General features: G+C 34.0%; 1 protein-coding gene across 1 annotated transcript in view; it reads right to left on the reverse strand.

The window, feature by feature from the left end:
* Positions 1-5,974: 5,974 nt before the first annotated feature.
* The window catches only part of LOC142353612 (sodium/calcium exchanger 3-like), a 155,416-nt gene continuing 134,303 nt past the window's right edge, over positions 5,975-27,087 (reverse strand). Inside the window, exons 14-19 of the mRNA XM_075405898.1 lie at positions 24,797-24,887; positions 22,606-22,781; positions 18,534-18,700; positions 11,537-11,673; positions 10,646-10,758; positions 5,975-6,426 (exon numbers count right to left, since the gene is read on the reverse strand). Of these exons, the coding sequence (XP_075262013.1) occupies positions 6,029-6,426; positions 10,646-10,758; positions 11,537-11,673; positions 18,534-18,700; positions 22,606-22,781; positions 24,797-24,887 (1,082 nt within the window). The 3' untranslated portion in view covers positions 5,975-6,028. The remainder of the gene's footprint in view (positions 6,427-10,645; positions 10,759-11,536; positions 11,674-18,533; positions 18,701-22,605; positions 22,782-24,796; positions 24,888-27,087) is intronic.

Genomic DNA, 27,087 nt, shown 5'->3' on the forward strand with positions numbered 1-27,087 from the left:
TCTTGCAACTTCTTCTGAATGGCCTGCGTGACGCTTTTTTTCACTGTTATTGGATCAAGTTTTTTTTTCAATTGCGTCCTTAGTTTTCTGGTCAAACCAGACATACCTTAAAGTCAATACTGACCTCCTAATTCCAAAATTGAACTATTTTTACTTTTTTAAGGAGATAAGGTAAATGGAATATGTGTCAATCTAATTGCAGGTTTTTTGACATCAGCTAATTTGAAAAGGAATAAGTTCCGCATATTCTCCACGCAAATATGACATCTCAGCGCTTGATAAAAAAAATCTGAGTCTGTTTCTTATACTATCGTCTTGATACTGCTGATCAACGGAGAAATTGGGGCCATTTTTAGTACAATATGTCGGCTATATTTTTTAATTTAAGGTGAGCTAAAGTTAAACCAATTTTTCTATCAAGATTCTATTGATTACAGATCCATCTATGTTTAGAAGAGGCTCAGTTGACAAGAGTTATATGTTCAAAGAATGGCCCATTATCTTTATGGATTTGATGATAATGTGCTCTTAAACCTTTACTGAACTCAAAATTTTTGCCAGCTTTTCCTATCCTATTTGCACTTTTTTGATTTAGTCTCAATATTCAAGAATCCAATTGGCCTTTTAAAAAGTTATAGGCGAACCAATCTAAGGCCTTCAGTCTATACCTAAAAGCTCTTATGACTTCGTTGATTGCCGTTTTATTATTTCATCAAGCGGCTAAAAAATAAAATCAGCATTTCTCTTCAAATGCTTTTTTCAACCTAAAAGGGTGGATTTCATCCATTTGCTCCCTGCCCATGTTTTTTAATCCTCTGACCTCACATGCCATAATTATATGTAGTGAAAAAAGTGTAACAACTCGTGCTCTGTACTTTGGAGGGTTCACGACGTAATGGCGAGGGAAGGGGACAAACGGAAAAGATCCCAAACTCTGTATTGTTTAGATTTAACAGATGGGGTTAAAAACTAAGGTGATTTTTGTTAGACAGTCCCCTGTGATTTGTAAGAAGATTTGTGAAAGAGAACGGGGGTGCCGCTTAAATAATAATATTTGAGCAAGTTGGTGCATCCATTGCTCAATCTATATCAATCCCTCAAAAAAGGAACTCACATTTGTGTGTAATGAGATGAAACAGACATCTCATAAATAGCTCAGTTTGCTCAGCTTCATCAATTTTGCAAATTCTAAACTCATCACTGACCCGTACAAACAAAGATAACGTGACAAAAATTGTCAGAAGGTATTTTGGCCAGAGATTGGAACAAACGCATCTAAAGACCTAAACAGTACTCTCAACTCCGCTAACAATCTTTGAAAATGAAATCGGTATGATTTTAAGAGATATTTTGCTTGCTAATATAATGGTTTCTCTTATTGTTATATAAGTTTTGTTTGTAACTAATCTGTTGTGTTACTTTTGTTTAAAGTGTCAGCTATATCCAACTCTCAAACTGACAGGATTCAGAAATTGAACAAACGCTTGCTGGTCTTTTAATCTTTAGCATTTTTTTCATCAACAAGGTGAAATCCAAATTTTAAAACTGTTAACGGCGAGCGAAGCCACAATTTTAACACTGTTAAGGGCCCTTGAAGTGGGCAGAATGTGTTTTTGTCGTAAAAATGTTTCAGTAGCTTTAAAAAAGGCAACTTTTGGAATCAGAAATTGAAAAAAAATGGAAATTAGCAATGAAAAAGCTTAGAAAAGAAAAGAAATTTCCCAGAAAAGAAAATAATCTAGACATTGAACACTGCTAAACAATATATATCTCTACTTCTGTTAGTTTAAGCAAGGGTCCTTGAACAACTTGAGATAGCTGCTTATCTTTAAAAAATCTACTTCAATTGCTACAAACTGTGTGTAATTAAAATTTATGTTTTAAAGAACTGTTTTGCCGTGAAAGTAAGAAAAGACTTCAGATTCTGTTTTTCGAATTATCTTGAAGAAAGAGCCTGCAAAAATGGAACATCAAGATATTTTCCAGGCTAATATAATGGCTCCTTTTATTGTTGTTTAAGTTTCGTTTGTAGCTGATCAGTTGTGTTGTTTTTGTGTAAAATGATAGCTATAATTTTAAGTTATTGATAATTTTAGCTATGGTAAATGGTGACGTTCAACTATGCCGACGTAATACTATGCCGAATATAAGAGTGCCGAAAATTTATTCATTTTTTCTCCCGATAAATTTCTAAACCAATCAAATCACTTTAACTGAAAAGAGCGCGAAATTTCTGAACCAATCACAATGAAGTTGTGAGATTTTGGATTTTATTATTTATCAGGACAAGATAATTGGAGGGAGAAAAATTTAAAGCAAACAATGATAATTGCGGGCCACGGCCATGCCTCAGCGGCCCGTGGGACTTGATATGAATCTATCACAACCGAATACTGACCAGCATGTCCTGGTTGCTTTGAAAACAACAGTCGGTTAGCATTTAATTGATAATTAATTGGTAATAGCAGTTTCGAAATCTATCGGGTGAAAAATTGAATAAATTTTCGGCACTCTTATAATCGGCATAGTATTACGTCGGCATAGTTGTACGTAATCATGGTGGTGACTTGTAAGAGAGCCGAAGTGAAAAGAGCCGATTGAAAGAGAGCCGAAAATTTATTTAAATTATTAGTCGATAAATTTTGCAGCCAATTAAATTGCCTTCTGAAATGAGACTACCAAATTCTCAGCCAATCATAACGGAGTATTTGAGAAATGAAATTTTAATATTTTCTAGTAAAAGAAACTGAAAGCGAAGTAATAAATAATTATCTTCAAATTATAGCGGGCCATGGCCATGCCTTATCGGCTTATGGGACTTGATATGAAACTATCACAACCGAACATAAGACCAATTAACCCATACAGTACTTTTCTTGGTAATCAACTAACAATTTAGGGTAATTAAAGGCAACTTTTTGCTTTCGGCTCTTTTTAAATAAAGTCAGGTTTCGGCGCTTTCTAACGTCGGCTCTTTATAACGTCGGCTCTCTTGCACGTATCCAATCATGGTAAATTATGCTTGTTTATGTCTTTATATTTGGCTAGCCTAAATTGGTTGAGACTTAATAGCACAAAAGCTCACAAATTCATTGCTCAGATTAAAAGTTTCCGCCCTAAAATCTTGAAAGGAGAAGCGCTGACTATTAATTGCGATTGCATTCTGATTTCTTTCATCCAGAGGATTGCTGGTTTGGGATAGAGTTGCCCAGTTCTAGAACTGGAATTGGATCTTTTCAACAATTGCCCCCCTTTTGCAAAAGGGGGGCCTATTCTTGAATAGAATTTAAGCGAGCGATTTATTAACAAATCAGAGACGACTTAACATTCCGTGTATGCTCATACTGTGTTAAACTGGATAGAATAAAATGCGCCATGCTAGGGCAATTAGCCGAATTGGAATACAAAGCGAAAAGAATTTCCGCCTGGCGGGTCAGTGGGCGCGCTTTGCGCGTGTCGCGGCTTCGCCGTGAAAACCGACCCGCGATTCCCGGATTACATGCCACAGCGTGTGAGAGGCATGGCCGTGAACAGCGGTCCGCAATTGAGCTTAAACTGATATTCGGCTATCTACACTGTAGGCCAGGTAATATTGTGGTAAAGTGTAGCACAAAAGGGGTGGCAGTTCTCTACTAGGTAAGTGGGGGCAATTGTTGAAAAGATCCCTGGAATTTATGAAAAGCTATCAGAAAGGGGGGACACATGACGAATTTAGTTACACGGATGAGGACTCAAAATAAAAAGTATGCTCACTCTTCGCAAGTCCTGCCCAACTCTTTTCAAATACAATTTTGACCGAGCACTGTCTGCTTATCGTTATGACCGAGCACTGCATAATTCATATCAACTAAGAGATTGAGCCTGCTTAATTGAGCACAAAATTGACTTTAGTTGCATTCAAACCAATTGTGTCTAAAAGTACTGAGACACCGACAAATACCGCCTCAAGTTCAATTTCCTCCCTTATCTATGCAATCAATTTTTATTGATAAAACAATCTGCAATGGACTATACTCATTTCATGGTTGAGAACAAAGAACGGACAAAAAAGAAAAGTTTGGGTCTAGTTTCATGCATATGTCAACATACCTAACATATTTTGGGGTTGGTGTGCTGGTGAGGCGGATAAATTTGGGAGAAAAGATCTAAAAGTTCAACTCTTTACCCCCATTACTGCCCTATCCTTACATCTCTACGAGGGTACTTTTGGAAACACATTACAGTACACGTTATTTTGTCCAGCCAAATTCCGGAACGGTTGTTTCAGTTCCAGTCAAAGTCGAGGACATCATGCAAAGTCCCGAGAGACTCTTTTCAGAATGAAAATCTGTTAAAGACAGTCTTTTCATGTCTTAAATCGGTCCAAGGCGGTTTTGTAATAGTTCAAGTTCCAGATAAAGTAGATTTGCCTGGAGATTTCTGTTTCAAAATGAAACGGCAGTAACATTTAATTGTGGAGTCATTTAACAATTAATAGTCAAAAATTTGTCGCGGTTTTCGATTCCCATCTCGGACACTCGTACGATTTAAAGGGCCAAACTACTATTGCGATATTAATATAGCAATACTACTATTGCGTTTTCTTAGGACCTCGTATTTTGATTCGTCTCATACAATTTTTGCTTATTCCATCAAACAGTTTAGCTCAGACTCAATCTTTTTGGGTTTTTTGTCTATCAAACATAACATTTCGATATCGTACAAAATGTTTCATTTTCGATATTTTACAAGTTTTTTGCAAATTTTGTCAGAGACTTGACCTCATATTTACACAGGTAAAAAATTTTTTACTGAAATTAATGTCTACTGGATCGTTTGTTGTACAGATATTTTCGGCAAAGGGGCAAATTTTCATTAAATTTTTGAATTTTTCATATTGGAATAAGAATCTTGAATTAGGTCCAAAAATAACTGTTTTTTGTCTTCACTCACTGCTGACTGTCTGGATATTAAAATTGCAGCACGTATGTGAAGATATAAAATTACTGATAAGTATGAAGAACGAAGCCCCCTAAGCATGTTACTCAATTAAAACTTAAACTTCGTCGGAGATGAGAGCAAATGGAACCGCTTATTCATTGTGTTCTGAAATAAAATTCGTCATTTAATTATATATCAAATTATGTCAAACGAGTTTTTCCTGCGCCAGCATCTGAATCATATGGGTGAAAATGTCTTCAATTAACAAATTAAAAAGAACATTGAGTCACAAGAAAAATACTGATCTAAAAAGACGAAAGAACTAGATTTAGATGGCATTCCCGTCATCGTCTTGGGCATATATCATTTTATCAAAAGCAAAGTTATCTAAATAAGCTAATTATGCAATTTCGACTCGAGTGCGCGGCTCTGAAGTATCCACTATCCCGCACAAAATTAGTAGTTTTTAGAACTCTTTTTTCCTTAATTGCAGGTAACACTTTTTTCAAACAACTTTCTGGCCTTATCTGCAGAAAATTTCCTCCTGTGCAGAAACCTTTGTTAGCTAAAAACAGTCATCATCTTAAATTTTTAGAAAAAAACAGTCATTTCGATAACTGAGAATTTTAAATTTTCACAGCTCTCCAGTTTTTCTTGCCAACATTTTTGCGGACTTCTGTTTCTCATATCTAATTCTGATATCAAATTTCTAAATGTAATATTTTTGCTATCGATGGAATTAGCACAGTGAAAGCGTCATGTCATCGAAAATCAAAACTGATTAATAAAAGCTGGAATTTCTCACACGCAAAAGCTGAACTAAATGCAAGCAATACGGCAAAAACATTCAAACCTCCCAAGAAATATACTTTTTTCTCATTCCCGAAATTCTGACGCAAACTATTCCAAAAAAAAAATTGCTGAAGTTTTCCAAAAAAATGCTGAGATCCTTTGAGACGAACGTATACGGATTATAAACGGATTATATATTTGTATACAGATTATAAAGACAAAAATCTATGACTGAAATCTATACTGAGCAACTATACTGAAATCGGAGCTAAAATATATGAATTAACCTTGGTTTATATTTTTGTTTTATTTTTTATTAGAATCCAGGTCTGAAAACTTTGTAAGCTGCCAAGGTTGCCAGTGTCAAATAGATCAGCCAAAACATAATCAGCAATAATGACGTCACAATTTTACTTCCAAGTGGACCTCCTAATTCCGCTCTTATGTTTTTATTGAACCTTCTGAACATCAGCACGCAAACACCCAGACCCACCAGTCCTGTGAAAACCACAACATTGAAACCCAGATCACCGGGTTCCACCGCAAATTCGCACCCCCGGCATTTTTGGACAATGGCGCCCAGGAGCCAGGCCAAACCGATTCCGAGGAAGACATTGACGGCGTTGGATCCGGTGACGTTGCCAATTGCGGCATCGGCGGTGTCATCGGCAATTGCGGCGGCTCGGCTTGCAAATGTGTCGGGTAGACTTGTGCCTGTAATAAGGACTACAACACTTCAATATTTAATACTGAGAATCCGTTTAACAAACCTCGCAATCAAGATGACATTTTGTGTAAAACTGTGTATGATTTCTAAATCGCATTCATGAACAAACCCGGCAGATTGCCGGAAAATAGCCGCTGTTGATTCCCAAAACCAAGCCTGGGATTGAAAGAAGTGAAAAAAAAACTAAAGAAAAAAAAAGATATTTTTCCACAAACAATTTTAAAGTGAGAACTATTTTGATGTCATTTTGGAGCTGAACGTACTCCTGTTTTGTATTGAGACCATACAGGGGCTAGTATCAATACCAATAAGCATTAGAGATGGTAACTAAGAACAATGTTCGATTAACGGGCATCTAAAATCGGGCTTTATGGGTTTATCCCGTTTCTAATTCTGACTTCGTTTTTTGATACTGACTCTGTTTCTTTTGAATTGCGTTTCTGAGCAACTGCTGTCTGAAAAACCCTTTTAGCAGAATGAGAGAAGAGTGAAAATAGCCTTGAGAAACAAAAGGATTTCACGCAAAATGTTGAACAAGCAGTGAACAAAGGTAAAGCGAAAAATTTTTAATCGACGAAAACAAAAAAAAACATAGCAGGACAAGTCATGACGTACAATTCAAAAAATTTCCATTCTCTAAGCAAAATAATAGACCTAGAAAAGACTATGAGTGAATTGGGAAATCGGTTTCTTAAAAAATCAGATAAAAAATAAAAAAAACAGAAAATCAATTTCAAAAGGCCGCATTTAAACAAAAAAAACACTAACGAGAATTGGAAATTTGGTTCAAACCAAAAAATAGGCCTAGAAGGAACAATGAGTGGACTGGAAACACGAATTAGAAAAAAATCCGATCCCAAAAATCGAAAACACAGTAAAAATCAAAGTGAATTTGCCGCATGTAAAAAAACCCTTGCAAGAAAGCGAATTATTGTTCAAACACCCTTTTCTCAAACAACTTTAAAATTAGAGCAAGCAGGTTTCACGCTGCAAAACCACACGCTTTTTTGCTCCATTTTCCTTCTCGGCATGACCAAAATCACTACTCCATTTTGACTTCAAAAATCATGAAAATGTGTGAGCAGATCTTGAAAAAAAAAGAGAGCAATCCAATACAATTCAAATTCTCTGAATTGTAAAAAAAATGTGAGCGGTATAATAGCCGTCTGAGAAGCTGAGGCGGCTATTACAAACTTACCCGGAAGATTGATGGGAAATAACCTGCGTTGATTCCCATAACCAAGATTGATATTGAAAGAAGAGAAAAAAATAATGAAAAAAGCTATTTTTCCACAATTCTACAATTCTACAATTCCACAATTTTAAAATGCGAACTATTTTGATGTCATTTTGGAGGTGAACGAACTCCTGTTTTGTAGTAAGACCATGCAGGGGTTAGTATCAGTACCATTCAGCATTAGAAATGGTAATTAAGAACAAAGATTGAGTAACGGGCCTCTAAAATTGGGCTTCATAGCTTTATCCCGTTTCTATTTCTGAATTCGTTTTTTGATACTGACTCTGTTTCTTTTGAATTGCCTTGCTGAGAAACTGCTGTTTAAAAAGTGATGCCGGAAAATAGCCGCGATAGACGCTTGTGGCCTTCCGTGAGTTGAAACAAGTAAAGAAATAAGATAGACAGATTGACCACTAGTCCTTCAACAGACCACGAGACTTTTCGATTAGATTCAGTCTATAACAAAAACGCGCTCAGAGAGCTTTTTTAAAAATTGATATTTGTAATCAAAAGTTCAAGACTAATGCTCAAGAATTAGGGCATATACGTTTGGCACTACTTTGATTCACATTATTGATCTTCAACTAAAATGTTCATAAAAATTAGAGTTCCCTAAGTGCGTTCAGAAGTCATTTTTTAGTGAGGTGAGTCACCAATTTGACCTAAGAGCAGAAATGACGTCACGCACACAATTTTTAACTGCAAATCAAGGGAAGTTACTGAATTCCAAGAAGTCAGGTAGTAAGAATCATCGATGGAGACGACGAATTAAAAAAAACACAGCAGGACAAATCCTGGCGTACAATTCAAAATATTTTTATTGAATAAACAGAAAACTAGACCTAGAATGGATCATGAGTGAAGTGGAAAAACTATTTTTAAAAAAATTAGATCAAAAACAAAAAAAAAACAGAAAATCAATGTCAAATTGCCGCAGGTGAACAAAAAACCACTAGTGGGAAAAATTTGGTTGAGAAAAACAAAAGAAAAACTAGGACTAGAAAAAACTTTTAATAGATTGAGACAACCATTTAGAAAAATCGGATTCAAAAGAATCGAAAAATGAGTGAGAATCAAAGTGAATTTGCGGCATGTGAAAAAAACACTAGCGAGAAAGCGAATGTTTGTTCGAACACTGTTTTTTCTTTCTACCTTAAAATTAGAGCAAAAAAAATTCACGTTGAAAAACCACTCGCTTTTTTGCTTCACTTCCTGTTTCGGCGTGACCAAATTTACTACTCTAATTTGATTTGACTTCAGAAATCATGAAAATGTGTGAACATATCTTAAAAAATATAGCCGGAAGAATTCCAGAAACCACTCGAAGTGGAAATCCATTTAAACGCTATCCAACTGCTCATCAGACAAAACGTGCCTCCACTGGTTTATGATTATCTTGAAACAAAACCATAAACCAAAAAAGAAAAACACAATAAAATCAAATCTGTTAAAAAATGATAAAAAATCTTATCAATTTTTTTTATAACTTGAGATCCCGAAAAAATTATCTTAAATTATCTCAAGAATTATGCCAAATTTATTTCATAAAACAACTAGTTAAAAAAACCAATTTGAATTTTTTGAAAATACTTGAAGTCAAATTTTGAAAAAAAAAAGCTCTGAAGAACAATTTGCGATAAAAAACTGGAAAAAGTTTGTAAATTTACAAAAGCGTATACATCCAAAGAAAAATTGCTTTCATCCAATAAGGTATCCTGATGCTCGCAAAACAATACGCAAGTCATATTAGGATAAGACCCTTGTCTAAAAAACAAAAAAAAAACGAAAAACTGCAAAAAATTAAGAAAAAAGGTTCCAATTTTCGCCATTTTTGGTCATATTTCTCCTCAAAAAAATTGATTCATATCCACAAAACTGTAAGCAATTGTTATCTAAAATTAGCTCAAGTAGAAGGAGTCTTTTCAATACTCATTTGAGCTAGTAAAACAAAATAATCGTCAAAAAACCCAAAATAAGCCCGAAAATCTGCAAAATGCATGAAAAATCTCCGAATTAGCAAAAAAAAATTCATATATATTACTAGAAACCTTCAAACCACTGCCAAAACCAGCCTAAAACAAAACAAAATCAAAACCAAACCTCTTAAACAAAAAATGGAAAAGAAATGCTTCAAAATGCCGCACGTGAAAAAAAAAATTTGCTCGCTTACAGAATTTTTTTCACACCTCAATTTTTCGCTCTCTCGAAAACAGCGATATGAACAAAAACCACTCTCTTTTCGCTCAACTCTTCTTTTGTTCAGTAACAAAATCACTCCAAATTTTTTCGCTATTTTCATTTCCCGCTTCAAATTTCACTCTAATAAAAATTGATTTAAAAAAGGACTTCTCCAATACTCCTCTTCGAGTCGTAAAAAAAGACAGCGCCCCAATACAATTCAATTTCTTTAAATTATAAAGAATAGGAGCGCTATAATAGCCGGCCGAGAAGCCGAGGCGGCTATTAACAAGGAGCTTAGAGTTGATGATAAAACTTTCTCTTATTGCTTTTTCTTTTAGGTTCCACTAAAAGCATATTGAGCCAAATAACACGTATCAATGTAAAAGTGGGTCGTTTGGTAGGAAACATGTCAGAAATGAGTAACGATTGACCACACCGTTAAACAAAGTCCCAATAAAGCTCTAACAATTTTTTGATTGGAATCCATTATATTGCGGAAAAATTGCAAACAATGATGGAATAACGTTCTGATCCGTCATTTTCCACAAACATGAGCTTTTGTACAAAAGGTTGTACTCATATTGATCCAATTACCAAATTTTCACTATCGTCGTTTGCGATTCGACAGGCGTTTAATCGAATTCTCGAACCAACCTGAGAAAAATATTTGAAACAATAGATACCGTAGAGTAGAAAATTGCGTGCAAATAATCTCATAAAAACTCATAAGAAACAAGTTTTCTTCCGCGCGCAATTTTGAATTATTTGATTAAAGAAAACAATCTTACCAAGAGCAACGATTGAGATTGCAGTGACGATGTCTTTGAGTCCAGCCGCACATCCAACGTTTGTTGCCACCATCTCTATCAAATAAGTCAGCAACCCAATGCCAATCAGTGAACTGCAAACAGACAAGAGGTAATAGTTAGGTGACTCTGCCTGAAGTCACTGCGGGAACTTCTGGCGTTTATCGAGAATCGCGAAGAGGTTCGAGATATTAAGTCATAATTATGAATGACTGCTGCAGAGTCACTCAACCATGCTTAAAACACGAAACGAGCGCCTTTTAAATTGACGAAAGCCAACGGAAGTCGACTTTTGGATAAGTAAGAACTTCTGGCATTTGTAACTTCTAGCACTACTGGTTTTTGGCATTTTAAATTGTGCTCGTGAGTGTTATAAGCAATTACATTGAATTCACTATGAACGCAAAGAATTTCTAACAATCGGATCAGAGTCATTTTCAGTCTGACGGTCGGAAACGGTGTAATAGATGGTCAATTACGACTGGAGTGGTTGATCAGAGGTCTATTTTGTCTAACAGGTCGTATCAGAGGCCATATCTTTCTTTTAAGTCTGTATACCTGTCTGTACTCCAGCTGTTTACACTTTAATTGAAGTTAATGAACTATTTCATAATAGTAATTTGGAAATATTTTCTGCTCGTTAATTGGCACTGGTAGTAAGTTTTGGTTAAGTTGTTCATATCCATATAGCTTTTAAAACTGAAATGCTAATCTCGGAGAAAAAATTAAATACCCTTCTAAATGAATTCAAAATCTTGCAAGATTCTTGCAAGTTATGAATTCTTTCAAAAGCAGGGTAAGGTCTGATAAAAAGTTAAAACCCGGAATATTATCTGATCACAGTTTCCAGCTATTGATATTGTGGCCATTTACCCTATGAAGCAGGGCCACCCACCACAGCATCCAGGGGGTGGAATGATTGCGAATAAAACCTTCCAAAATATTGTCAGAATGTGGCAGAACCAGTTGCACTTCGTTGGTTTCCTCATCTCTCCAGTCTCCTCGTCCACCTAAAGTCAACATTCGAATTGAAAGAACCGAATAAAATGAAAAAAAAAATCTTAAATTACAAAAAAATAGAATTGCGCGCTATCTTTATTGGATTTTGTAGTTAGTCGTACTACTGTTTCTTAATGAGAGGATACAACAATTGGTATCCATACCAATAGACATTAGAGCTGGTTACTAAGACCGATTAGAAAAAAAAACTCAAACCAGGCGCATCGAAAACTGGGCTTCATGGGTTCAATCGAATTCTACTTTTTCATTTCATTTCTGTTAATTTCGTATTGCTCCGCTGAGCAACAGATGTTTAAAAGGCACTATCAGTAGAATGAGAGAGGAGTTAAACTGAATTGGAGATGCCAAGATGATTTCACGCAGTATGTCAAAAAGTCGGTAAATTAATTTAAGTTAGAGAAATTCCTCTCAATCCAAGTAAAAATCATAATAGGACGGGTTCTCAAGCATAAACAAAACTAATTGATGGAAACATTAATTAATTCATTACCCGAGCAGCGGACTAAGGAAATTTGCGAATCAAAAAGACACAAAACAGTTCCACAAATACCGCAGTAAAAAATTAGTGGCAATTTTATTATTTACAATTTAAATTTAAAAAAATAATTGTTATAATATATATATATATATATATATATATATATATATATATATATATATAAGTTGTTACTATATAGTATATAATTTGTAAATATTGTATAAAATAAAAATATAATATGCACTTAATATAAATATATTTAAGAGATATTGTATATAATAAAAGTTTTATAATCAATAGAAAATAATAAGTTTCTTATCGACAGAAACTTTAAGTTTTGAAAAGTCTGTTTTCAACGCAAAAAAGCAAAATACACAAAAACACTGAATATGTTGCCACCCGGGGTTGGGAAAATTTTGCAAAATTATGTAACAAATGAGTTCAACTTTTACACTTTCATCTCAAAAACCTGTTAAACCAATGCGTTGAGAAGTGCTGAGATGCACAGCAACTAGGAAGCGCGCCGCAATGCGTCGTTTTTGAAACCATTTTTTTGCAAATGTTTTTCATAATATTGCGCTATGTGTGTGCGAGTCTGAGTTTGAAAAATGTGTGTGTTTGTGACATTGTAAATGTGAGTGTAAGTGTGAGTGAGTGCGATTGAGTGTGAGTTAGTTACAATGAGTGTTAGTGTGTGTGCTTGTGTGTGAGTATATGTGAGTGTGAATTCAAGTCGTTTAAGACCAGGCAATCTCCTTCAGGCCATCACAATTCTCCTCAGTGTACGTCTCTTATGAAAATCAATGTCAATTTCATAATTTTTAATTATTTGAATCAAATTAATCAAAAAAGTGCAAAGAGATATGAAACACCTTAGAACCTAAGATAAAAGCACAATTTACAAAGTAATTTACCATTTTCAAACTTAAGGTTAAAAATTTACAAAGTATGGAAAACTTGCAAATATTTGTTTTTTAATATATATAGCTAGAAAATTTTGAAGTTTTGATAACTTGTTTATAAACTCTTAAAAACTAACCAATTAATTCTACTAGAGACTAAAGATCAGGAGCAAATAGAATACTACCAGAAAAAAATTGATTGTCACTTAAGAGGTGATCAGAGGCAGAATAAAAACAAAAAAAAATATTTAAAATTATTTAAAACGAAAACAAAAAATTTAAAAATGGCAGCAAAACTAGCAAAAACAGTATAGATGATTCTCTAGTGTATATTCATGTCAGTGTCCTCAGAATAAAAATTGTAGGGCTAAAACCTAAATTAAAACGCAACCCCAAAACCTTCTGTGAACTCAAGAAAAATTGAAATCAAAAAAGAATTGATAATGACAAGAAAACACAGGAAAACTTGAAAGAAAATAGAATAATTACCAAGTTGTCTAATTTCTTCAAAATTATTTTCTCAAATCTTTGTTTTCTGTCTTGTTTCAATCTATAAAACAACTCATAATTGGAACTGAGTTAATATGGAAGGACATATCCGAGATTAACAGAGCAAAAAACAACGTTAGAAAAGTTTTCAACATATATCAAAAACCTTTAGGTTTTTAGCTGCTCAGAAACCCAAAATCAAATTTATGAAACTAAAATCTGCCATTAACACAAACACAACGTTGAAAAGTCACACTGAAAAGCAAACAAATGACAAAAATCTTCAAATAAAACTTGCGAACAATTTTTGTTAAAGTTGGTATTACCATTATTGTTCCGACCCTCTTGAGGGGGGAGGAAGTATATACTCAACTGGGTTTTTTTTTGTTCCGTGAATTTTCGCCGCTCGATATATTCATCGTAGAGAGTTGAGACTGGCTGGTATCATTAGAAAGCTCGTCCAGCGTAGAATATGGAATTAAAAAATTTTTTTAATTTTCATTTTCTACAGGGAGTTATCGAGGCTTAAACTTCTGAGAAAAGAAGAGTGAATTCACGTTGTTTTTATTCACATTTTCCGGAATTTTTTACTAAATTTTCGTCAATTTTGCTAAAACTTGTTATACTTTTTAAGAATAGTGTCGTTGATTTTATTTTTGAAGACGAACAAGCATTTTTGATTGTTTTGATTTAATTTTTTTGTCAAAAAATCTGGATAAACATTTCAAAATTTAGCCTTTTTCATCAACAACAGCACGAAATAAGCTACTTTAGTCCACTTTGATTAAATTTGCCTACAGTACACCCCCAAACAACACTCATACAATCTTTGTAGACTCAGAGGGGGGCTATTTCTACTTCAGAGTCCGCAGAGAGTGCCTTGTAGTTAAAACTTTGCCGTTTTTTGCTAACTTTACTCGTTGATTATCAAAAATGCAAAATTTATTTTGAGTTTCAACTCAGAAATTATCTATATCTACAACATTCGAAAAATCAATTGTTCTTAACGGACAATAAGTATTAACAGGGGTAGTTTTGGGCCATTCTTGGACTGTTACAATCCAAAAAAAATCGGGTTGTAATCAGTCGGTCTTTTTTTTTTAAAAAAAAAGACTTTTTTTAATAATAAAGAACAGAACATATCAAATCAAAGCTCAGGAGTGATAGGTCCAACCAATTCACTTGCTAAACAGCTCCAGACTAATGCATTTAGTTTTTTAATTGAAAGTTTTTGGTCGTTTCTTTTTTAAAAATAATTGACTTTTCAATAAATAATGGCTTAATTAACTTTTCCTCTATTTTTTTCTTAATTTGTTCAACTTCCAGCTTAGTGTCAGCAAAAAAAAGACTGCTTCTTCTTTCTACTGAGTTAACATTTATTCTCGGTTGCAGTTTTAAGCCTGAAATTATTGTTTTCTGGCTTTCATACTACAACATTTTAGATTTTTGTTTGTTTTGATATTTGCCAGTTTTTCACGTTTTCTAATTTTGTCACATTATCACATTATTGACAGTTCTCATGTCACCTTATTAGCATTCAAATTAAAGCACAATTGAACATATTAAAATCCTGAAAGATATAAATCATCGTTTTAATGGCCTCGACGCCTCTTTCTTGAAGAAATCAATTGAATTTTTTAATTTTGTCTTAACTGTCATTTATACTTTGTCGTTTCGGTCGTATGAAATTTCCTGTATAGTGATAGCTTTCATTGGCTTTTCATGGAAGAATATAAAAACCGATATTCTGATATTAGCGGATAGCTGATGGCTTTTATGACTTTCAAACCCATGGTTTTCCAAAATTAAAAAAAAAAAAACTTTTTTAACTTCGCAATTTTGTTCTTTTTATGTTTCTTTTTGTTACCTAATCTCGTTAGTTAATACAGGTCATATATGACATTATGGGTGTCAAGGGAATAAAAGGGATTGGTGTCCCAAAATCTTTTTTTTAAAGATTTTGTTATGACCTTACTGGCTTCGACACCGCTTTTTCACAAAAAAAAAATTAAATTAATTTGATTTTTGTGATATGTGACGTTCTTTTTGTAGATGCAAGAAATATTCTGGATAATTACAGGTCTCGAGGGTTTCCTTTTCATGAAAAAACGACGATATTTAAATAGCTCTTTTTGTAATTAATGCCTTTCATGACATTGAATGTAATTTTGTTTCGAAAAAAAAAATTTAAAGTATTACATACTTTAGCACTTCGCTTTTTTGTCTACTTGTTACCTAGTCTTACTAATGAATGGCCACGTACTACATTATAGCTGTTTGAAGAAGGTGCAATCAAATATATTTTGAGTGCCAAACTTTGGCTTGACGGTTTTGACAGCGTTTTCTGGCAAGTTTCAATTGAAATTTTGTGTGTTCTTTGTTGTTCTTTTTAGCCGCTCTAAAAAATGAATAAGGTCAGGTCCTAATGCCCTTCTATAGAAGCAGTGGTAATCGCAAATTTGAGGTAATATTAATTTATTCCTAATGGTATTTATTACTTTGAAGTTAATTGTTTCAAAAAAATAAGTTAATTTTTTTTTACTTTTCTGTTTTTGTTCTTTTTTGTATAATTGTTACCAAACCTTTTTATGGACTGGTGGCATATGTTTTCTGGTGATTTATAAGTTATTTTTGTTTAGTTTCAGGTTTATCTGACGGTATGTTGACTTTGTTATTAAATTTAGTTTTTAAGAGGGACATAAGATTTTTGGTGTAATTAATGTTTGTTGTTGTTGTTGTTGTTTGATTTTGCTGTTCGTCTTGACTCGCTTTCTTAATGTTGACATACTACAGCAATCTAATGCATCAATTTCTACTCCACTGAGTTATTTGTTTTGGAGGTTATCTTATCGTTCATACAGAATTTTTTGAAAGACTTGGGCTTTTTTGGGATTCGCAAAAAATAATTTTTGGGTTTTTCTATCTGTTCCTCATTTGGTACACAATTATGCCAAAATTGTAGATGGGCGGGGTCGGAACCGTATGTGCCATTGCACATTACCGAGCCGCCTTGTTTAAACCTATAAAACTGAATTGATATACAATCAAAGCTTCCAAAATATATTTATCATCGAAATAATTCACGCACTTTATATAAAGAAAATAGCAAAAGTTTGCTAATGCTGTTACAAACTGCACAGTTTTTTGCTCAAAAATTCTGCAGAAAAAAAATTTACCCCTGATCATAGGACTTCCCGGTAACTTGTAAGCACAGCACATCAATCACTAAGCAAACAATACGCTACTATAGTCAATTTATGTTCTCCAATCAAGCTTAAAACTTTTGGATTATATAAAAATTAAAAGCGCTGTAGTAGTCAGCTAATGATATGAAGACAGCTATTTATAAAAAGTTAATCTGAGGCCGTTACCCGATTTTAAACTGATATCGAGGTCATAGATCGTGGCTTCAGAAAACACTGTATGTGATTAGCACACCATAGAGTGAACTCAGTACTGAGCAATTCTCCTCTATTACTGAAACGGTCGAGGCTTCATCCAAGCAAATAGATAATTGCTGAATAAAAGTGAGCTCTGAATTAAACTATCGTCGCCAATTTTTTTTTTTTTTTTTTGAATCAGAAGGACCATTTCCTTAAATCAGAACCGGTAATTTTTTTAGCTTGTGTCCATTTTTTTCCAGGTTTTAGTCAGAACTTACGGATTGTGTCGGTATAGTAAGTAGGTTGATGTTAGTATCATTAATCTGTGGTAAATTTTTCTTTATTCTTCAAACACTCTGCCCCGTTTTAGAGCTCTTATGGTAGTCGTGAAAAACAGCAAAAAAAATTCCATTAGTTTGAAATTGATTTTTCTAATTTGTTTTGTAAACAAGGCTATTAGTAAAAGGTAAGTTTGAGGTACCCATTATCCAACGGCAATTACTCACGATTTAATTTCGAAAACATATTTTCTCGGGAATCTCTTACCATAAAGATTTTAGTTTGAAATAGTCCTTCTAAATCTTTCAGTCAACCTGTGAGAGCCTGGCATATATTTTTGGCTGGTTAATATTTCTTCAGTTTAAAGATAATTAACAAGTTTTCAGTACCAATGATTAAAAAACGAGGGATGGTGACAAGTTTTATCAAGCTTACTTGATCAAATTTTCGGTATAGCGGTGTGATATAATTGAAGGAAAGTTCAAAAGAAGAACAGTGAGTCATTGAATCTACTCTTCTTTATTTCTGTTTTCTGGCAGTGAGTGGATTGTAATTTTACATGAATCTCGGATGATATGGATTTTAATTAAAGGGGAAAGAGGAATTAGTATTCTAGAATGTTCTAGAAACAAATTTTTTGATAATATTTATTTTAGTCTGGTCTCACAACGTTCCGAAGCCATATCAGGATTCAAACTCTTGTAAGATTGTAAAATGCAGGAAGCAACACTTTCAGAGATACAGGAACTAAATCTTTAAGTATTACGATTAAACACTAAAACATCGATGAGCAATTTTTTAAATTGATCGGAAATATTTACCAAATTACCGAATTTTTTGAGAAAAAAGAAAATATCAATTTCCGCATACTTGTGAAGTTCAAGATTTTTTATTTTTTTCGGAAAAAAATCGTATTACTGTTAAAACATTTTTGAGAGCCTGCCATATAACTATGCTAGTGTTTTTGAAAGAAGTTATTTTTGTGAAAATAAAAATTTCAACGCTTAAAACCCGCAAAATATTACAAAAATTCACCGCAAAAAATATACAGTAATTTTTAGCGGTGATTTTTCTTAAGATTTGCTATTCTTAGCGTTGAATTATTTCTTTTTCACCGCATTCATCGCATTCAACGCTAAAAATCGCAATTCTTACATCTTTTCACAGCATTCACCGCAAATCTTACATTTTTTTGCGATTTTTAGCGTTGACACCTCGACCCGGGTATTAACGAAGGTCAAAACAGTACTCTGATGTCATGCACATCTGTGAACTAATTTAAGTCATTCAAACATAATATTCAATTTATTAAAACTCACTTCTCCCTGTACAAGCACGGCCTCTTTGAATTGGTCACAGTAAGTGGTTTCTCTGATGATGTCAGCAACTGTCAGTTTGTCAGTCATGTTGTCAATCTGGGTCCTCAGTTTCTTGTTCTCAACTATCGTCACCAGACACGACACTTTGTTACCCAATCTAGCCTCACCTGTCAAAGGATAGAAGATCTTTGTTAGATCTTAGTACATAACAAAAATATACTGTTTAAAGATACTATATCTTTGTTATATGCTATGTTCCATCTTTCTCCAGCAGAGGCGTACAAAAACAACAGTTTTAGAAAAACATCCGACTTACGCTGGCCGAATGGTTCCGAATCAACCCGCTTGGGGCTTGGCTAGTGTAATTTAAAGAATGATATAAATTTGCTGGCTGCGGAAAGGGCAAAAAAGTGTGTGCGGTTGTGTCTCTGCGTGTGTTTGCGTTTTTGTGTCTATATATTTGTAAAATAACAGTAAAGTTCATTAAAATATTGAGCAAAATGAAGAATTTACCCTTGGTCATTCATTATACAGCGTTTCTGATGACCAAAACATATGTGTCAGACAAACGAAATGATCGAGTGAAGAACCGCTTAGCGAAGACTCGCTTAACTTACGCATCATTAAAATCGTGAAAAAAAAAGCAAACCAAAAACAAAACAATGAAAAGAGATTTGTATCGCTTAACTTGAGTTTAGTTGAGGTGAGGAGGAAATTTGACATTAGTACCTGAAAGAAGAAGGTAGGGAGTACTTGGTTGTAGGCTCGGTAATTGAGGAGGTACGGTAAAGCAATGGGAAAATAATTTAAGAGTAATGGCCTCATTGGTGTTAGAGGGATAAACATGTAGACTTTAAAATTCAACTACAGTGTTTCTTGCACTCAGACTCTAAATTTGAACAAGTTTTTAAAAAAAATTCACAACAGTCGTTTTCATAAGTAATCTCTCTATGCAACTTTAAATAATTGAAAGACCTACTGATATTACTTATATGCTGAAAAAGAGCCAAATAAAAATTTAATAAAACTCATCATCAACCAGCTAACTTCAAGTGTATATATATGCAATTAGTAAACGCTCCACCGAAACCTACCTGATGGACTTTCTGTCGTTTCATCAGAGGAGTCACTTAACTTAGATAATTAAAAAAGAAAGTAAGCTATGAACGGGTACACAAATTCCGCGGTTCATATAGTCCATAAAGAAAAGAACAGAAAGAACTAATTTGGTCTTAGGATTTTGAAAATGTTATCATCTGTGAATAAAATCCTAACTTATCTCATTGTTGAATTATTTTATATATTTAATTTGACTTTAACCTCTATTTTGAATTTTAAAAGATTTAACATTTAGTAGAGCTTAACAGTTTGTTGAGGCAAAAAAAGAATAAACCTGCACCCAATATATAATTAATGCTCAATTCTTTATTTGCTCAAAATTTTAATATACAGTATTATCTTAGTCCGTGATTGGATTTTTTTTTTTCATATGAAGCAGTTTTTCAAAAGAATGACAAAATAATGGTATTTTTACCATGTTTTTTAGGTTTTTAAAATTTTCCTTAAAATAGCTGATGGTAGAAATTCTTTTACCAGACAAAAAACCCTTAAACAACAGACTATTCCTATGTAGTAGCGATTGTCTAGGTGTGGAATTAAAAAGAACACGTTTTTAGACAGTCAATTATTTCTCTTCGACTCAGAAACCAACAGCATTTTTAAAAAATTCCAGAACCAAATTAGTAAATAAAAACTTGGTTTGGGATGAACTATGTTTCCCAAAATATTATTAATAACACTACAACTACTCGATCGTATTTGCACTGATTGGTCAGTTTTTTTCAATATCAGTAATTAAAATTAGCAAGTTCGTGCATAAGGCATTTATTCTACGCTAACCGATATTTCATCATAGTTCCCAAAGCTCTGATCAGACCACACTAAATCGAACTTCGATCAGAGGCACCTTTTGAGTTTTGCCAAAATTTTGTTCACACAGATTTTGAACGTAATCTATTACCAGTCTCAATTTTGTGTCCAATTGCTTAGACTCAAGATTAAATAGGAAAAGTTTGGGTGCAGAGATTTTTTCATCAATTTGTTTTATATTCTACAATCAAATTAAATTTAAGATATCAGACTACTTTGCATGAATTTTTGCGAATCCATCTCAGGCTACAGACGACTACGTAATAAATTTACATGTCGAGCTTTCAACTCATCTGGTATCTCAAATTTTCAACAAGGTCTACACAAAAACTTACTAATTTCCTCAAAAAAACTTTTTTTGTCTTTTTTTCCTTTGCCTAAGTCTCCCTTTCGTTTTCTCTGCGTTTGAAAGAATTTCTTTCCTTGGTTTTTGAAAAGCTTTTTCAACAAACACATTTATGCTATGAAATTACCAAAAACGTGTTTCCAGTCTTCTTATCATCACACAAGACAGAAAGTTCCGAGATCATGCTATTTTATGGTCAAGCATCTTTAAATGTTGTTGTTAATCTGCACACTGCTGTTCGGGGATAACATCCACTTCAAGTCAACCAGAGCGTGTTGTATGATCTCAGCTCAGATATTCAGAAAAACCCGATGAACTGGATTATAAACTTTTTTGCAGAAGTTCCTCGCCGGGTTGAATCCCACAATCTACTTTTAGTTTACTTTTTTCTATTGCTACACGTTACTTATTATATCAGATACATTTTGGTAAATTTCATTTGTTTCCTACACGCAAATCAAAAATGGAATTCTATTGAATTTTCCATCACCAAAAGTCATTTCTAGAGAACTAGATTGATTCGTTTCAAAGATGGTTTTTGAATGAAGCTGATGAAGCTGCCATGGGTCTTTGACTACATTTCATTTCTGTTATCATTTGATTTTACCTTGATCCTCTTGTTTACTTGAATTTGTATTTTCATGGAATTTCTTGGATAGGTTGAAGCGTTCTCAAGAGAATCCTTTTTTTGGAAATTACTTTGTTCCATCAATGAAAAACTATAGGAGCTCAACCCTAATTTAAACTGTGTAACTTTTTATAGGATATATCCACTGGCTGAAGAAGTTTTTATTTTAAGTGTTGTTCTGAGCAAAAATCTGAACAAAAAATCATCGCTTTTCAATTTATAACTTTTAATTTGATGCTTAAGAGAAAAAAAACATTATGCCAAACAGCAACAACTTTCTTGGGATTTTTACATCCAACACCCGAGATACCAACCGTTTTACGGATTCAAAAGCTGAGTGCAATCAGAAGTCATGTCTTCAATTATGAATCGACATTGCAGTTATTTTCGATTCATTACCCGGGTCGAGGTCTGGCGGTGAATTTTCGTAAGAAATGCATTGAAATGCGGTTCAAAAAAGAATCTTTACCGCGTATTTCTTACATCTTCTTGCGGTGAATGCGTTGAATCGCGGTGATTTATTTATTTTCACCGCGTTCTCAGTATTCTTACAAAAAAGAATCGTCCCCACACGCGTTCGAAACTCTGACCTCCGGCTTGCCTTCAACTGCTTATTCCACTGCGCCAACTGTCACCTTATTCGTTGATAATTCTTGTCAATTTAAATCCGATTGATTAAACGTTGGGAAGCAAATGCGGTGAATTTTTGTAAGAAATGCGGTGAAATGTGTTGAATTATTTTATTTTCACCGCATTCAACGCAATCACCGCATTTCTTACAACAATTCACCGCAGTCACCGCCTTTCTTACAAAAATTTACCCAAAAACCTCGACCCGGGTAGTCGTAGTTAGTAATCAACGAGCCAAACTTATTTAATTGGCGCAAAATTAGACTTTATTGCGTACATCCTAGCTTTCTGACAATAATTTTAAGAATATGTCAAAAATTGAAGTGACGATGATTTCCTTGATTAATAGTTGAATTCCCCAGTAGGAAAAGCTACATCATACAATACCGAGGAAAACAAAATAGTTTTTACCCTCTTTTCGAGAAAGAATAATGATAGTGAGGATTTTTCGAGTTTCGAAGAAAACTTATTAGCTTGTGATCAATGCGCAGATTTTAAAATAATTGTCCTCTAAGAGAAATTGTAAACGATGATGTGACCTTTGAGATCGATAAATCTCTCCTGTTTGGTGAGAACTCTTCCCTTCAATCTCTCTTCCTGGGTCGTGATCATTCTGGGCTCACTCAGCCTCACGTGAAATATCTTATCCTTCTCGTACTGACTTGTGTCTATTATACTCACCGTCAAACTACAGGAAGTGTCGCCATTCTCAAATCTAAACGAAGGAAGTAATTAAATTTAAGTAAAAATGTCGGTAAAAATTAGTAATTGTGATATGGGCTCACAGTGCCAGGGGAGGGGAGACGCATAACTATTTCAAATCTTTCAATTTTTCTACTTTCTACCCATTTTTTAATAAAAGTAGAAAAATTAAAATTTTTGAAATTGCTTTTCCCCTTATTGGCACTTTAAGCCCATGTTACCATTACTAAAATGGTGTCAAGTAAACGATAAAAACGGTATATATTTTAAAATTGTACGCTTCCTCAAATTGTACGTTTTTGTACATCGGATTTTGTTGTTAAAAGTATAAATATTATTGTTTACAAAAATTTTAAATCAGCCCAAGATTTATTATTACATTTCTCGAAATCTTTTCAACGGTTAAAATATCTTTGAAAAAATTTAAAATTAGCAGTAATGTAAAGATGGAAAGAAGAAGTAGCGGCGACCAAAACAAGAAATGTGCGGGTTTCGGTAAGAGTTTCCTTTATAAACTCGGTGTATTTCCGTTCACAATTTTTGTTCTCTTTTTGAATATAAATTTAATTTTATAAAGATTGTATATAAAAACTGTAATTGCGTGTCCCACTTCTTATTACAAATGCAAAAAAAAACATACATTAATCATAAACGTTAACAGACCGAGGTATCAAGGCTAAAAAACGCAAAATTATGAAAGATTGGCGGTTAAAGTGTTGAAAATATAAGAATCTCTGCTTGTGGCGTTGAAAAGAAAGTATTGCAGCTGTTTATAAGATCTCACATTGTTTTGCGTTTCTAAGCAAAATAATTTTGAGTTGAATTTAGCGTTGATCATACATAATTATGGGTTGAGTTTGGCTTTACATAAATTTGGGGCTAAGTATGCATGCTCGCGCGCGCGCGCGCGCGTGTGTGTGTGTGTGTGTGTGTGTGTGTGCGTGCGTGTGTGTGTTTGTGTGTGTGTGTGTGTGTGTGTGCGTGTCTGTGTGAGTGTGTGTATGTGTGTGTATGTGTGTGATTGTGTGTGTGAGTGTCTGTGTGTGTACGGGTGAGAAGAGGAGTGTGTTTGGGCTTGTTAATACGTAGACAGCGGGGGTAGATAGGTTCTTGGGGGTAAAGGTCAGGGTTATTTTACCAATTTTGCTGTTCAATACTGATTGTTCTGTCAAATGCACGGTAGCTCTTTAAAAACTCAATTTTTAAACTGCATTTTAAATAATTAAACTCAACAATTGTCTGGATGAGCCCCCAATTTCACTAGCTGCAATTACTTTACTAAAAATTTGTGTTAACAACGCCTAAAAACGCTAAATTTATTACGATTTACGTTTAGAAGCGCAAAACTACGTAAGATGTACGCTTAGAAACACCAAAAAAAATATGTAAGACCCATCCTTAGGAACTTGATGTCACAGTCCGATTTGCAAATAGTGCTCATCTTAAGAAAACTAAGGTAGAGTGGAAGAATGTTAAAATTGACGGCAAGCATGCAGGTGAGTGTTTTGAGTCTCATACTCAAATGTCTAAGCTTTGAATTTATGGAAAATCAACGTCAACTCAACGCAAAAATGTGCAAGATCAATACGCCGAAAAACGCGGCATTTTGTCAGATCTACGCATAGCATAAAAACGCAAAATAATGTAAGGTATGTGGGAACTAGCGTTGGCACGTTAAAAAAATTTACCGCAATTTTCTTACATAAGTTAGCGTTTGATGCGTTGATTTTCGAGACGTTAATACTGCGCATTCAAATTTTGTAGGAAAATTGCGGTGAATTTTGAAGCTTATCGGCGCTAGTTACAGCTTATCTTACATAATTTTGGCAAATTTCCTCGGCCCGGGTAACTCACCCACGATAGTTGCCCTAAAACAACTGTGTGCTCACGAGTGCGGAGGGTTCCTTCACTTCTTAGGTTTCTTCTTCGAGAAAAGAAAATAAGAACATATGGATATGATGGGTATAATTTGAATTAAATTACATCACAGAGCACCCTAATAAGGCAGTTAGCCACCATTAAAACAACCTTAGCACGCCCTCAGTGTGAATATAGTCAGTGCCCGGGATAGCTGTGAATTCATCAGTTGTATAGGGTACTTCAACCACACCTCTCGCGCCTGAAACAAGAACTGATTAGTAAAGAGAGCGAATAAGTTTCACGTTTTACTCCGTAACCATCCTTACCCCTTCTTGGCAACCATATCCAAGAACCGTATATGGTTCCATACACGCCACACAAAATTTCGTTGCATTTGGTTAACGAAAACTGAGATTCCAAAAAAACTCATTGCCACCATATCCAAGAACATAAAGATTCATGGTACCTGTAAGACCATGAAGGTGCAGGGTTTTGTATATGATTGCCAAAACCATAAACAGCAATGTTTTTGCAGCACGTCCTTAGAAGCAGCATTTCCTTAGCAGCATTTCCGTTTTTGCAGCATTTCCTTAGAAGACGAAACGTTAACTATTTTAACGTTTTCGAACGATTTAAGTTTCACCATACATGGTCATCCATGGTACCATGAACGGTTACAATCATATCTACATATGGTTGCCAAAAAACCATCAGCCTGAACTTTTTCGAAATTTCGTATTGTAAGGTATGGTTGCCAAGTTCTCTTTGTCACCATATATGTCTTGGATATGGTTGTCAAGATTTATTTACGGTGGCCAAGAAAGGTAATTTTGTATGGGTCATTCCCACTTTATCGTAATTTGGAACTTAAATACTAAAACCCCAAGAAATTATGTTATGTGTTATTTCCCTAAGGAGTTGACTACCATAAAAGGAATTTACCAACCATAATCTGCCTCATATGGGTTTGCTAAACATACAAAGATCATGAAAGTTTTTAAGCTTAGCTGATAAAACAGCCACAACTTTCTGCACATGGAATGCCAAAATTCCTTAGTTTACTTTAAGATGCTTTACTATAAAACGTTCTTTTCACCAAATTGACTAAATACAATTGGAATCTTATTAATTATAAACGGACCAAATACGAAAATATGCTAACCATAAAACCAACTAATTATGGAAGCTTACAAAACAGAAAAGCACTTATATGGAAGCTTGCTAACCATAAAATGAATCATATATGTGCTTCATTCATATTTTCCAAGGGAGCAAAGAAAATGCTCTCCTTGAAAAACTTATTATCCGTAAAACGGACTTTCTATGGAAAAATAGTAACCATAGCAAGATCTTAAAACAGAACATTGTGTGGACTTTGATGGACCCTATATAGTCCGTTTTATGGCTAGCAAGTTCGGTGAACCCGAGTACTGAGGCACCAAAAATAAATTAATGTTTGTATGCCAAAGTTGCAGCCAATTTGTGGTCGCTTATGGTTTACAGCACGTCATACAACTTTCACTTTTCCAGTTTTTCGAATAAAAAGGCCAAAAACAAAGCTGGAATAAACAATTTGTTGCAATTCATTGCAAATCATGATACTTAGACTACTTAAACTCCAAATTATGTTAAAGCTGTAAAACAAACGGTATCATTATTTGCAAGAGATGCGGTGAAACGCAAACAACTAATGTGCTCTTGTTTTCTCATTACACCTACTTAGAGGTACTACTTGAAGGATCGCAAAATTACAATGAATTACTGGTTGCAAAATTACATTCCACTTTGTTTAACAACTGAAGCTGTAACTCTAGAAAAAAAAAGCTGCTAAATTTTTTTAATAAAAGGAAAATGGATTTAACAATAAGCATGAAGTTAGAGATTCGGATCAATTTTTGTACAAATACTTTCATAAAATTGCAGTAGTTATGTCTATTTTATTTCTTTCATTATTCTTCTTCAAAAAAGCTGTTTTATGGTGTCAAGATATGGAATCGGCTTTCAGAAACAATAATGAAATCCAAATGCAACAAAAATATTAATGTGATTCACTGAATGCTGTAAACGGCAGCGCAATTACCAATTTATTGATAATTCTCATTAATACTTATCAAAAAATTTTAGATTAACTTCAATCGCTGTTACAGAGTCTTTGTGTGGAAAACTTTCAGAGCTACTAAAAATCTGAGATTTTCCAAATTATGAAAACAAAGTTTTCTCAAGGTCACTTTGATTTGTATCCATTTAGCTCTGAAAAAAACTTGAAACAACAAGATCAAGAATTGTGTTTTAATCTTATGACTGTGTTTTGTTATTGAAATTCGGCGCATCTCAGCGCATTTCAGCGCATTTCTTACACAATTTTTAGAGAAAAAAAATCCCGATCCGTTATTAGTCTGTTCGATTTTTTATGTACGATTCCGGTTACACAAAGCGCAATCCCTGTTGCACTCGTCATA

Source organism: Convolutriloba macropyga, chromosome 14 (genome assembly GCF_964194025.1).
Source record: "Convolutriloba macropyga chromosome 14, txConMacr16.3, whole genome shotgun sequence".
NCBI lineage: Eukaryota > Metazoa > Xenacoelomorpha > Acoela > Convolutidae > Convolutriloba > Convolutriloba macropyga.